This window comes from Urocampus carinirostris, chromosome 2 (assembly GCF_059441175.1).
Source record: "Urocampus carinirostris isolate Australia breed hairy pipefish chromosome 2, RoL_Ucar_1.0, whole genome shotgun sequence".
In the NCBI taxonomy this organism is placed as follows: Eukaryota; Metazoa; Chordata; class Actinopteri; order Syngnathiformes; family Syngnathidae; genus Urocampus; species Urocampus carinirostris.
The window spans coordinates 22,212,412-22,226,417 of NC_142350.1; the positions used below are offsets into that span (position 1 = coordinate 22,212,412).

Consider the following 14,006-nt stretch of genomic DNA (forward strand, 5'->3'; position numbering starts at 1 on the left):
GGTCTACCACTGAATGTACCTCAGAAAATGCACTTAATATTTTCCCCCCTTCACCTGCATATACTGTAATGTGCCCATCCTTGGCTTCATGGTTCATGGTTAAATGGATCCCTTGACCAACTGGGTCGTAGGGGCACGAATTCCTGTGGTGTGTCTTGGGCAAGTACAGCCTAGTAGCATTCATACCTTTCCAGGCCATTTTTTGGGTAGGGGTTTGCTCCCAGCAATAATAATGTTTACTTGATTTTAATAAATTATTCATTTGCTGGCCCTAAAAATCGACAGAGGTTTATTTATAAACTTGTGTCTCTACTGATCGAGCAATACGCCTAATTGGCTTAAGATTTGTGTAAGAATCTGCAGAATGATCAAGAAAATTGTTTTTTCATTGTACTCCTTTTATTGCGTTTATCGATTTCCACATAATGAAATCAACTTGATGCTAAAAAAAATGTTAAGTATCCAATTATTTCACTAATCCTTTCAATAGTCTGTGACCAGGCTACTATTAAAGAAATTGTTAGTTGACGCACTAATTCAGTGTTTACGAGATAAATCAGTTTTGGACAAAATTTAAAAAAGGAACATTTGTTGTTTACAATTGTGGTTGAAGTCATTTAATCGCTGGTGATGAAGTGCTGCCATCATGAGTGAAATGGCACAACATTTTATTCTTAATACAAGAAAAAAACAACTAAATTGCTATCAATAATGTCCACGCGAAATTGAATGGTTGCCCATCTCCTAGCTACCCACCACCCAGAACAGTGTTGAAAATACAATTTTAATTAGGATAAACTTATTCTTTTACATTTGCAACGTTGGTAAAATTTTGTGATACGTCGCTTATATTTTGTCAAAATCCCATAAATAAATAGACTGTTTAGACCGACCAGTCGTGTCTCACGCTAATGAAACACTGCTCAAATGGCCCCAAAATATTATGTACTATGAAAGGAAAACTAAGGATTTGATGCTATAAAGGAACGTTTAATATGATGAACAACGAGCATTCGTAGATCAAATTTCTCTGACCCCCAGGTAAAAAGCTCTGCCGTTTAGTAAGCTCCTCTGGTGATAAATATCATCCACCTTCATTACATGAGCGTTTGATTTGTAAGCTACTTTCCAATTTGCAGCATTGGAGGGGGCTCCCTTTTAGGCGGCGGCGAAGTAGCGTGCGAATCCATTAGCTCCAGTGAAGTCAATAAATAACAGCCTTGCTTTGGTGCGTTTCAATTACGATTTAAACTCAAGTTTTAGCTATGGGTTCAATTTAAAAAGGAGTGTCAAAAAGAAGGAGGATGTCTTTATAGGCGGCAAAAGAACAGACCACCTGTCAGAACTACAACTCCAAAACATTTCCTGCTGTCAAACTTTAGTGCAGATAATTAAACCAACGTGTATTTTACAACCTCAATTAATAAAACATTTGTCTGAAGTCTTTCTTGGAACTTGAATACTCCCTTAAAATAATAATAATCAATGCAAATTGATGCTAAGGTCATTAAAAGTATGCTTGTGCTTGATAAATGAATGAATGGGTTTGACAAACTTATTCAAAGTACAACCAATTGCACAAATTGACCATTAAGTGAATGGTGTGGTGCTTTTGCCACTTAATTTTAAAGGTGGGCTGTGTAGTTTGAGGTGCCTTTACTAAAAAGTTTAGAATTAAATACCTTCTCGATTAAGTATGTGTTAAAAATGGCCAACTGAGTTCAAGGAACCTTTATGTAGATTTATTTCCATCACACCTATCTTGTTTCATCATACTTTTGCCCCCGGTGTTCCAGCCACGGAGCGCATTCGGCTGGAGGAAAGGAGGCGGAGGCATGGGGGAAGGAAGTTGTTTCACACGCATGTTCGCGCTTTCCTTTTATTCTAGGGAGAAAATTGTAAGAGTGAGATAAGAACTGTTTCAAATTCAGTTCAAATGCCAAGCCAAGCCCCAAAAACGATGAAAAAGCAAGAGTTTATTCGAGCGCACCTAAGAATTTCCAATACTTGCACATGCAACAAAAGGAGCTTGACAGAGGCTGCAATGACCATTACAGGCAGAAGATAGCGTCAGCAAGTAGAATATTTGAACATGTGGACACCACCATAAACTTAGAATGCAAACAAACATGAATCTGTATTCAGACTCATAATAAGGAGTATATAAAAATGCTTGATTTTTCATTTTAAATAACCCCAACAACAAAAAAAGGACGAATAATGAAATCCAGGTATAAAAGACATACACTCTCGACTTCTATTTTAACAAAAGCTGTTGTTTAAAAGTGTTTTAGATCAAAACATTACTGTTATTTTAAATTATGGGATCGTTTTTTTCTTACAAAACAAAAATGAATATAATCACAGTACATAAATGCATCTTGAGCAATGTGAAAATGGCTATTTGGTTATTTAGAGAATTCACTTCTGTGAAAAACTTCCAGTGTTTTTCTCTTTCCAAAATTCTAGGTTTTTAAGTTTTCTTGTCAACCATGTCAACGTTGATATGGATTTCATCTTTGGTCAGGTTAAAACTTAGAGCCAACAGGACAGAAACATTAACTTTAAGAAATGAGAAAAACAAAAAAAGGCCAGGCAACAGAAGTGAATGACTTAAAAAGTAGTTAAACATGACTATTACTATACTCAACCTCTGACGGTAAGTTTAGAAAAGTCACCATGATATTCTATAAATATATGAAAGGTCATATTACACTACAATAAATAATTCCAACTTGGAGACCTCTACGATATGATCAAAATAAGTAATTGTATGGCCGAAGTCACGTCTCGAGTATTAAGCAACTGTGTTTTAACTAATTTCACAAGTGAAGGACATGGCAATGTCAGATTGAACACACAAACAAAAATGGGTTCATCTCATACATGGTTATCGGTGTAGTAATACAGAGGTACTCAACTATCAACGATTCATTTTTGCAATAACATTTTTATACGTTCCTACACATTCCAAATGACCTTAAATATTAATAAAACATGTACCTAATCAAGCATAAATACCATAAATATGAATTAAAAGTGTACTTAAAGGTGGTGTCCGTAAATTACATAAAAACATATTCTACTTGCTGATGTCATCTTCTGGATGAAATTATGATTGATTGTAGCCACTGTCAAGCTGCCTGTGTGCATGGACGCGTCTCTTAGATGCGAATTCTCAAATAGATGAAAACAACCAGCACGGGCGTGAAATCACTCTCCACCACACCACCTCCAACCCGCCTCCTTTCGTCCAGCTTAATACGCCCAGTGGCCAGAACACTGCTTAATAGAGTAAGAATAAAACAGATAGGCGCGGTGAGAAAAGAAATATGGAGCCTCTTTGAAATTAGTTGGACAATATGAAAACACTCAATCGAGAAAATATTTAATTAAAACTTTTTAAGGACAGCACCAACTATGCACCCCCACTTCTGACAACAATCATTATTTCAATGTGTACATATTGAACAAACATTAAGAGTTAAGAATACAAAACTATTTTAAACCTTTTACGATGACAAGACACTCGTGCACCCTTGTTTTTCATCAGTTCATTCTTTAACTCGATTGTTGATTTCACCATTTTTCTCTTTTCCTTCTCATAACTTTCTCTGGACCCATTATTATAGGCAAAAGAGTGATAAAATGAACTAAACCCCAATACATAATCGACACTTGCTGACAGACAGACAATCTATCTCAAAATGATGCTACCCAACAAGGCAAGAGTAGCCATGATGGCCGCTCAGCTAACTCGGCAACGCATTCGGCTGTGTTCCAATTTTTGTGCGAACACAGCAGCAAAATTCTGTTTAATTTTTTGTTGAACAAGTACTGTGGTGTTACTGTATTTATACTTTTGTACAACATAAAACTGGGAAAAAGCAGGGAGACTGATGCCAAAATTCATGGATGCAGCCAATCAATAAAACTGCTACAACCACCAATTAATGAAGGACTGGCCTAACTTAAAGGGCTCATACACCTTTTTCAAAGCCAAATTCAAACTACAAACTAATGCCAGCTGCAGGAACTTTTGGACAACGGGGTAGACTGCTGGAAGTGTGAATTTCCCTACGGGGATGAATAAAGTATCTATCTATCTAATAACGGGAAGAAAAAATGCAATGAGGAAGTGAAGCCACCAGAGACCCGTGTCGGTGTCATTTTAAGAGGACTTGTTGAGAAACAGGATGACAATTTCAAGAGTTTTCAAGCATTTCAGCCAAAATCCAAGCAGTTTCCTATCCTTGAAAACTAAATTCAAGGATTTCAAACATCCGTACAAACCCTGAACTTAATGAAAAACGTTCAGGCTTGCCAAACAACTCATTAAGCAAAATTGTCCAGTAGTATCTGTTTAATAGTCAGTGGGATAGTCTACTAGGCTTTAATTTTATTATTTATCCAAAATCAAAGCTTTAACTTTGACAGTAAGCCTCACTTAAATAATGCCAAATGGGAAATTTGGCACACGCATCAATTTTCAGTTGGATCAGTTGCAACGTAAGCGCAATTGTACAATGTATTCAAATTTCCAAATTATGAGGTAGAAACTGTAGAGGCAGGCTCACAGAAGGATTTGTTTGGATCACTTAAAAGATTTGTGTTAGAAGTGACAGAAAGACTAACGTAGGTAAATAAAAAAACTAGTGTCACTTAATGTGATATGATGTGATTTGGTTTAACAATCCATTACAAAGTTTGCAACCAGTCAGCAGGACGAGCCATCGATAAGAGATGCTGGTGTGTCACAGAGTAAAATGTAAAAGATTAAAAAAAAAAAGCACAATTCTTTCTGAATACTGTCGTAAATAACTGATCAAAGTATATACATCCTAAATCTATTACATTCTGAACCGGATTAAGAAGACAAATTCAAAGAAGTCTTTCATTTGATGATGGATGATGGCAGTCTAAAGGCCCAAACACAATTCAAATTTTGCATCAAAAACTGCCTTTTCAGCATCATACACATTGGCGTTGTTGTCATGCATTACATCACTTGTCTGTGCAAATGACAAAACTACGATGTAAACAAATGCCAAACGTGACCGTTACTACTGCAGGGGCACGAAAAGAGGAGGGTTGTTTGCATGGTAATACGCATGGAAAGTAAATGAGGCTATTGTAAACCTTTGGGAAGGCAGAAAAAAAGGACTGAGACACTTGGCCGACACCTTTGCGGTTTGTAAACAACTGCATCGGCCAGAATGCCATCAAAACACCTAGCATGGAGTCAGATATGACAAAATTCTATCACAAACAGCAGTATTTTAAATTTAAGATAAAAAGGTTTTGAAAACGTTTGCTTTCACTCCACTTAACTTGTGCTTCCAATTACATGTATTCAAAAAGGTTTTTAAATGTTCAGGGCAATAGTTTGACATCAGGACTGGGTGTATTTTCAAATATCATATCATCAAACAAATCAATTGGAAAATAAAGTGAAAATTTGAAATTACTTTTTAAAAAATGACAAGCAACTTCTCTTCACACTTTGCGGGGGAAAAAAAACGTCAGCGCGGACACGAACTCACAATACTTAGCGTTGCTTGCTCCCAAGTTTCAAGTCGAAACTATATACCAGAGGTCGGGAGCCAAATTTGGTCCTTTTTACGAGTAAATTTGGCTCAGAGATTAAATAAAACCTTTGCTATTTTCCCTGAGTCGCTCCAAATGAGAATTAAGCAATGAGAACCGTAATCCATGCAAAGCGAAAGCAACACTAAAAATTCAAAGAGTTTGGTCCATTATGTATAAACATATACACACACACATATTATATTGCACCGTCTTATTTTACAATCACTGTATCACACCAACATACACCGTTTTGGCTGTACATTGTAAAAGAATCCTTAACGTGGAAGCTTATTGAACAATTTCCGTTCACTGTTGAGACAATTTTTGATGAAAACTCACAGAACAAACTGTAAACAACCATACCAATACACGCAAGCAAAACATCCAGTGCAATTTGATTGGGTGAGAGGTAGAGATGGGCGAAGCCATGCACACGTAATGCAAGCATCCCTCCAAATTTGTCGGTATCTTTCGCGTTTGAAGTATCCTGTGATATTTTTACGAAACAATTTTTCTTGTACCTTGTTTTGAAACCATCATTTAGGACAAAATGACAGTCAAAATGAGCTTCTTCTGGGGGGGGGAAAATTTTACATTGTATATTTGTATTGATAGAAGACAGGGGCTCCGGCATCTTTATCAATTCATAAATGTTATCAAATTATCAAATGTCACACAGTGATATGAAATGCACTGAAGAATTAGCGTTTGTCTGGAGACCCGAGTTTGGCAGTTTTGTGGAATTTTATCTTAAAATATACCGAATGGCTCTTAAAAAAAATCTTAATATTTTTGCTTTGATGATTCTTTGGGTCAAAAATGTTCCAGACCCCCTGCTATATACAGTAGCATAACCCTGGAATACAATGACCCAGCCTTACGATGATTTCACTTTGACAGTGTGGGGCCCTCTTCACAGCATTTACTCACTATACGACAAATGATTACGCGTGCCCAAAAACTCACGCGTTTAACGGGTTGTGTCCCCAAGATGCCCAATGTTTTAGAAACTTCTTGGTCTTCTCTTGGTTTGCGTCAGTGGATCATGAACATGCTGACAAGGTATTACCCGAATTACAGAATTGCACCTTAGAAATTTTTTACTTTTTCTTATGCTGGGTTTTTCTTTTAGTTTTTCCTTGCTCTCAGATTAGCGGCTGTTGTAATTGTGGCGTGTACAGCCCTCTGAGTCTCTGTGTCAAAGGGCTATACACATAAATGTGACTTGACCTTCCATAAGGCCTTTCAGTCTCTTCATTCAGTTCAGAATTCTGTGTGCTTTTAAAAGTAAAAGTAATTGATGTAATACTGCACGTTTGTACTGTATTTATTCCTTTTGGGTCCCAGGGCTTTCAGTTATGCTAACGGGAGTTGCAATAACATGATGACCATGGAAACAAATCTTGCGATTGTCAAATATTAAGAAAGTACAAGAAAGGCTACCCTCGCTAAGTTGCAGGGCCATAACCAATCAATGGCCTTACCCAATCAATGATCAGGTCTATTATCAATAATAAGGATGTGATTAAAGCAAGATCTACAGGCCTAAAAGTCCTTGCAAGGGGAAGTTTTTAAATCAGTTTCAGTTTGAATCTGGTATTGCCTATATTACACACAAGTCATACTTACTCTATACTATTTTTTTTTAATATATTCTGGGCTACCAGGGGTTGGGGAAAACATTTAAATATGCATAACCATAGGTTACTATACCCCGTTAAAAGACATTTTTACTTTGTGATCCCCACACTCAGAACGGAATAATGTTGTATCCCGAGGTCTACTGTATTACACCAATTATAGTATAGACAAGCGATCCCTCACTCAATAACTGGTTTGAAAACTTTAAATCTTGCATTTGTCTTCAATGAGTTGCAGGAAATATTATCAAGACAAGTTTTTAATAGAAGAGGTCAAGTTGTAGTCGATAAAAAATGGTAAATATTTTGGGGATATCACCATGCTTTTGATTATGATCATTAAATAATATGATCCTTTTTAATGATTTTGGGGATCATGTTAATAACGAAAAAACAAGATTCCATTGTAAGCAGTGGTTAGCACGTGTGCGCCACAGCTCTGAGGTCATGAGATCAAACTCCTATGTGGAGTTTGCGTGTTTGCATGTGGGTTTCCTCCGGGCGCTCCGGTTACCTCCCACATTCCGAAAACATGCATGTCAGATTAATTGGCTGGTCTAAATTGTCCCTAGGTGTGAATGGGCGAGTGAGTTGTCTGTCTCTGTGTGCCCTGCGACTGGCTGGCAACCAGTTCAGGGTGTCCCCTGTCCACTGCCCGACGATAGCTGGGATGGGCTCCACCATCCCCGCGACCCTACTGAGGATAAGCGGTGCATATAATGAATGGATGGAAGATTCCATTGTAAGAATGCTATCAAGTACAGATACACCCCATTAATCGAGGAATTCCCCGTATTATAGATAAAATTCTGCACTTAAGTGTGAGCATTCACATTATTGCACAACGATAAACGTTTACAGAAAATATAATCAAGATGACAAAAGAGCAACAATCGTGAAAACTAATTACCAAATTGAAACAAACAGTTAACAGTACACTAAATAATATGTATTTTACAGACAATAAGGTGCACCTAAAATCTTCAAATTGGCCAGCAATCTGAAAGTGCACCTTATGACCCAGTGCGCTTTTTATACCAGTGGATAAGATTGGAAATGCATATAGTATTTATACCTGTGCGTTATTACACAAGGTTTTGTGGTATACTACTGTGTTTGTGCAATGATCGATCAATTGAAAAACATTCTTGACCAAAATCGCAAAACATTGTGTGCAACGGGGATGGAACCCAGGTCGCAACAGTGAGTGAATACTATAATAATACTAATTATTACTAATACTATACATAGCCATAATTATTTAGTATATTATTAGTACTCAATACTCCAACTCAATACAACATTTTATTTATATCTGTACATTCAAGGAAACTGTGCGGGTCAGATGTATCGACATTTTGTTCTGTATATACGTGTACTAGAATGACAATAAAGTAGATTTGAATCTGAATATTTGATCAGTCTGACCCTCGGCTTGTACCCACATTTTTTGTTTGGCTCTCAGGCCAATTGAGCTTGACACCCTTGTATTAGAGCAATGATTTATCAATCGAGAGTGTCGATGACCAAAAATCATAAAACATTGTATGAAACGGGAATCAACCCCTGGTTGCAAGGATGAGAGTGTTGAAACCTAACCACTTGATCACTAGTATACAGATGAAAAGGCCTTTGGTGTTATCTCATTATCACACTATTCTTATTCACGGTGCCAGAAACAAATGTTATAGAATGGAAAGTTGTCCTAAAAGATAGAAATAAATGCTAAGTCCGATCCAGCATCAGATACACCTAATAGTTGTTTACCTCGGCATGCTTTTTGGCGTACTTCAGGGCAACTTTGTTTTTTCCATTCTCTAACATTCGTTTTTGGCACTGTGAGTAAAAATAGTGCGATTATGAAATAAAATCAAATGCATTTTTGTATTTCATCCGTATACTAGTGATCTAGTGATTAGGTTTTAGCACTCTCATCCTTCCCGTTTCATACAATTTTTATGATTTTTGGTCATCGACACTTTCGATTGATTAATCATTGCACTAAGTCAGACTGATCAAACATTCAAAAATGTTTTAATGACGCATATGGTCTAGTGCAGGGGTCGGGAACCTATGGCTCGCGAGCCATATATGGCTCTTTTTATGAGTATCTGTGGCTCAGAGACAAATTTGATTGCATGCAAAATTTCTCCATCTTGTTCAAAACTTGAATTGTCTTTCCTATTCAGGCACACGCAAAGCCAAACCAAAGCTAATTAACATCAAATTACTTCGCAGTATATATAGGGCACGTTTTTCACTACAATTTACAGTCAAGGTGTCACAGAAAAAAAAGGGGGGGAAAAACTCGTTTTGGCTGTACAACGCTAAAGAATCCTTTGTATAAAAGTTCACTATATAATCTGTGTTTAGTGTTCAGATACCTTATGATGAATCCACAGAACTGTAAATACGCCAAAACACCGGAAGAGAACTTGGTCATTTGATTGGGTGAATGGGAGGGATGGGTGGAGCTATGCAAAAAGTGCAAGCACTCCCTCCCATCTCTCGCCCTACGCCGTCTGCGCCAAAAGTGAGCTCATCAGGCTCCCTATTTGCAGAATGTTGTGACGTTTTTACACAATAACTGCTTGCATCTGGTTTTGAAACCAATATGTATGAAAAAAGGGTCAAAAGGAGTTTAACCGATCTTGAGTCATTGCAAGAAAGAGACAAGTTTAAAGTGGTATGTTTGTTGATTTTGGGACAGGGGCTCTGGCATTATTCTCTTTTCATATTTTTTATCAAATCATCAAAAATAAATGTGCTGAAGACTAAGCTTTTGTCTGGGGCGCGGGTTTAGCAATTTAGTAAATTTGTCTCATAATATATGGTGTGGCTCTTTCCCAAAATAAAATTAATATTTTTTGCTTTTATGGCTCTTTGAGTCAAAAAGGTTCCCGACCCCTGGTCTAGTGCAACTAATTGAACCGACTGAAAACAAAAACAAAAATATTCCAATATGATCAAATAAATAAAGCAATATTTTCTGTCCGTAATCCTTTTATAGCACGCACAAAACACATTTTCTTTTTCTAAAAATCTGCATTATATAAATCTTCAAATCAAAGAAAAGAGTATTATTTAGGCTCAATAAAGTTTCTATTTCCGAAGAAAAGAACCAAAAAATAGAATTGGAATCCTTTATCATCCAGTGAAATGAAATATAATTGGATTAAAATACAATAAATTAAAGTACAAATATCTATTAACCATTAACAACCTTTACTAACAGGAAAAGTAATACACGGTGGAAAAAATACAAAACGCTTCCTGGTGTATTATATTAATTATGTATCTAAATCATCTCAGAAACCAAAGGAACCCTTCTTGGGGGCCAGATGTGGCCCACGGGCCTTGACTTTGACATAGGTGCACTAATATATAATGTAAGTGTATAGAAATGTGCAACATGTAATACACCACTAGCTCTTACTGTAGTAGCAATTCCATGTGGCTAATAGTTCAGTAAAAAATTATAACAAGAGACTATTTTGGGGTGTGCGCCTTATAATGAGCATTATAGTGCAGAAAATATGGTAATTTTGCTTCCAGATTGAGAAATTCAGAAAATTCAATTTTGGGAGGTAAAACGTTTTGAGCAATGCTAATAAAAATTTGAATGTATAAACTATCACGCAAATGAATTTTCACTTGTCGATAATTCGTCATCAAATGAGGAAGGAATAGTTGCACTATTTTGTTTGGTGGAGGAATATACTGAATAACAGGGCAGAGTGGGGGTGGTGGGGGTGGTGGGGGTGAGGCTGCATCCCTTTTTTTTTCTTCCATTAGATTCAATTATAAATGGCCGAGAGCGGAGGGACGGCCAGCCAATCAGATCTCGGCTCGCATGTCAACCTAAGACCAACTGTCTTGTGGCTCTGACAGCACGATTTTTACCTCCATAATTCAAATCCCAAAGCAAAAAGCAATCTGTGCTTAGCCCGACAGCGAGCGGCCGGGGAGGCAACACGGAAGCCGGAAAAACGGAGTGTCTGTAAAAAAAAGGGGTGCACAGTAATAACACGGTCATAAAAGATACAATCACACCTTTTGATCCGAGTGCACACTTAATTATTGGTCACTTTCACAACACGCACGCAACACTTCTTAACTATCCGTTCGGAGCGTCCGTTCCAAGCTTAATGAATATGCAAATGTATGTTTCCAAATCCGCGTCTGTCATTTACGGCTCGTTTTAACCATAACACATATTTAATAGGGCATGTAACGTGTGTGTTTTATTAGCGAAAAACGAGGCTCGACTTTTCCGAGTTGTCTCCAAATGGAGGTTCGACGGGGAAATACGCGACATCACCCCCTCGCCCTTTAAACGCACTTTCTCACGCCAAACTCCTTGGCCTGCTTGGCCAAACTCTCCTCAAACCCTTGCTACTTCGAAAAAGTTGATTTCCACTGAAAACACGACTGGGATTTGTCTGAGGAAGCACTGTTGCAAAGGGTGGTGTAGTGTGAAAAGAGAGAGGCAGCCATTTTAGAGCTCTTGCTCCATAGACAATGGCTGGTAGCTTAGCGTGGTATGTTTGTGAGTGGAGGGGGGGCTTACCTGGTTTCTACTGGGGGCTTGTGCCGTGTTCCCCGGACTCATGGGAGGCGGGTGGTGGGCTCTTTGTTGCCAAGACGGATGGACCCCGCCGTAGCCAGCCGCCATCTCCCCCGCCGCCTTGGTGCCCCCTTCCTGGTTGTTATAGTCTCCTTGCGGGTAATTGGGGTAGCTCCTGGCCAAGCTCGGGGACGTGAGCAGCTGATTTAACGTCGGCGTCGACGTCGGTTGCTGCCCCCCCATATTATACCTCTGGTTGTTATAAGAAGCGGTGGCCATTCCTCCTCCCGCCGCTGCGGGCTGCTGCTTGCCTGGCTGCCCCGCGGCCGCCGGGGGCTGGTTGCTACGCGGAGAACTCATGGCCCCGTAGCCCTGACCCTGATAGGAAGTCCTGCTCGGGTAGGGGCTGTAGTTGTTATAGTGGTTGGGGTAGCCATGTTCGTGGGAATTGGCGGGGTAAGAGTCCATCATGCCCGGCCCCGACGCAGCTGCCATGCCAGGGCTTTGTTGTCCGCCATGTTGATGAAAAGGGCCCCGACTGTAGTGCTGGTTATAGCCGTAAGATGGTGGTGGGAAGGGTCCCGTGTGGTGGTGTCCCACGCCGGGATGGTTATTCCCCTCGGGCCCGCCGGTATCGTTCTGATTACTGCTATTATTATTCACCCTTGGCAAATTCCCGTTGCCGTTCTTCATGTCGGTATCCCCTCCTCCCCCAGCAGCGTCGCCGTCCTGCAGTTCCTTTCGGCCGGGAGAGCCGCCGTCGGGTCCCGCTTCCTTGTTCTCATGCTGCTGCGGTTGCTGCTTTTCCCCCGGCGCCGACTCCTCGGAGTCCCGATCCGGCTTTTTGAGTTCGGACGGCGGGCTCGCGTTGAGAGAGGCGACCTGAGCGGCCATGATATCCCCCCTCTTTCGCCTCCCCGCTCTTTCTACAGCGCCCCTTTTCTCTCAGCACGGCGACTCACTCGCGATAAAAGCCCAAATAGTCATTTAATAGAACTTGATTTAAAATAACGTACCCGTCCTCCCGATTCATCCCTCCCCCCACCCCGGGTTTTGCCCTCCGTCCGGACCGGTATCCGGTAAATCCACCGCGACTCCGTTTCAACTTGAGGAGAGGAAAAAAAAAACAAGGACAGGGGGAAAGTTTTTCGGGGAAGGAGAACGCGTCAAAAATATGGAAACGGCTAAAATAGGGCAGCGTCGGTGTGTTTGTAGCTCGTTAATGAATTAGTAAAAGAAACTAGAAGGGGATTCGAACGCATAAGTAGAGCGCGAGCGAGAAATCGAGCACACCAGCACGAGGCTGCGCGAGACACAGCCATCTTAGTGAGGAGCGAGGAGATACGCAAAACCCGGAAGCGGATCCCAAACGCCATGAATACAACACTGGATCCGGACTGCGGGATCCGAACAAACCTTGTTTACATATGCGCCACTCTTTCCCCAATCCCTTGATCGTTTGCTCCTGCTATTTCGATCGACAATTTTTAAAAAGACAAATTAAAGAGACAGCGTGGATTATTGAGAGAGGCCTAGTGCTAAAGAAATAACTTTGTTCGTTAAAAAACAACAACATTGATAGCGAACGGCTGTGGGAAAACTACGGCCCGCAGGCCACATTCGGCCCTATTTATCTGAGCCGCCAAACAGAAATGATTCAAATATAATGACATATATATAAAATAGTGAATAAATTACTACTTATAAAATGTTTTTGGGTGCACAAACTTTCCCCAAAAAATACTACTAGAAAAAATACTACAGTGCTATCAAAATAATGGCTCAAAAACTGGATTATTTTGCTTTCATTCTGAAAAAAAAAGCTGTAGAAACACCCCAAACATGCTACCAGAGTAATACTAGAATACAAAAATACTACTACAGTAACGTATCTATGTATGTAAGTATTTAACTGAGCCATATCCCCCTAGTGGGGGGTAGCTAGAGTCACAAGCACACTCACATTCTTGACTCTCTCTGGGAGAAATTTTACAACAGAAATTCTACCAAAAAACAAACTACAAAAATACTACAACAATACTAAAGAAATACTGCAGAAATTTTACTTCGGAAATACTACAAAATTCTATAAAAATACTTCAGAACACTTAAGTGGAAATTCTTCAAAAATACTTCTACAGAAATGCTTCAAAAAATACCACTACAATAATCATATAATACAAAAGTACTTCTAAACAACTACAATATAC

The 14,006-nt window shown here is 39.3% G+C and overlaps 1 protein-coding gene across 1 annotated transcript in view; it reads right to left on the bottom strand.

Annotated features, from left to right (window-relative positions):
* LOC148371358 (AT-rich interactive domain-containing protein 1A-like) overlaps window positions 1–13,139 on the bottom strand; it is a 64,919-nt gene extending 51,780 nt beyond the window's left edge. The window contains exon 1 of the mRNA XM_088329381.1: window positions 11,800–13,139. Coding sequence (XP_088185507.1) covers window positions 11,800–12,690 — 891 coding nt within the window. The 5' untranslated portion in view covers window positions 12,691–13,139. The remainder of the gene's footprint in view (window positions 1–11,799) is intronic.
* Between the last annotated feature and the right edge of the window lie 867 nt (window positions 13,140–14,006).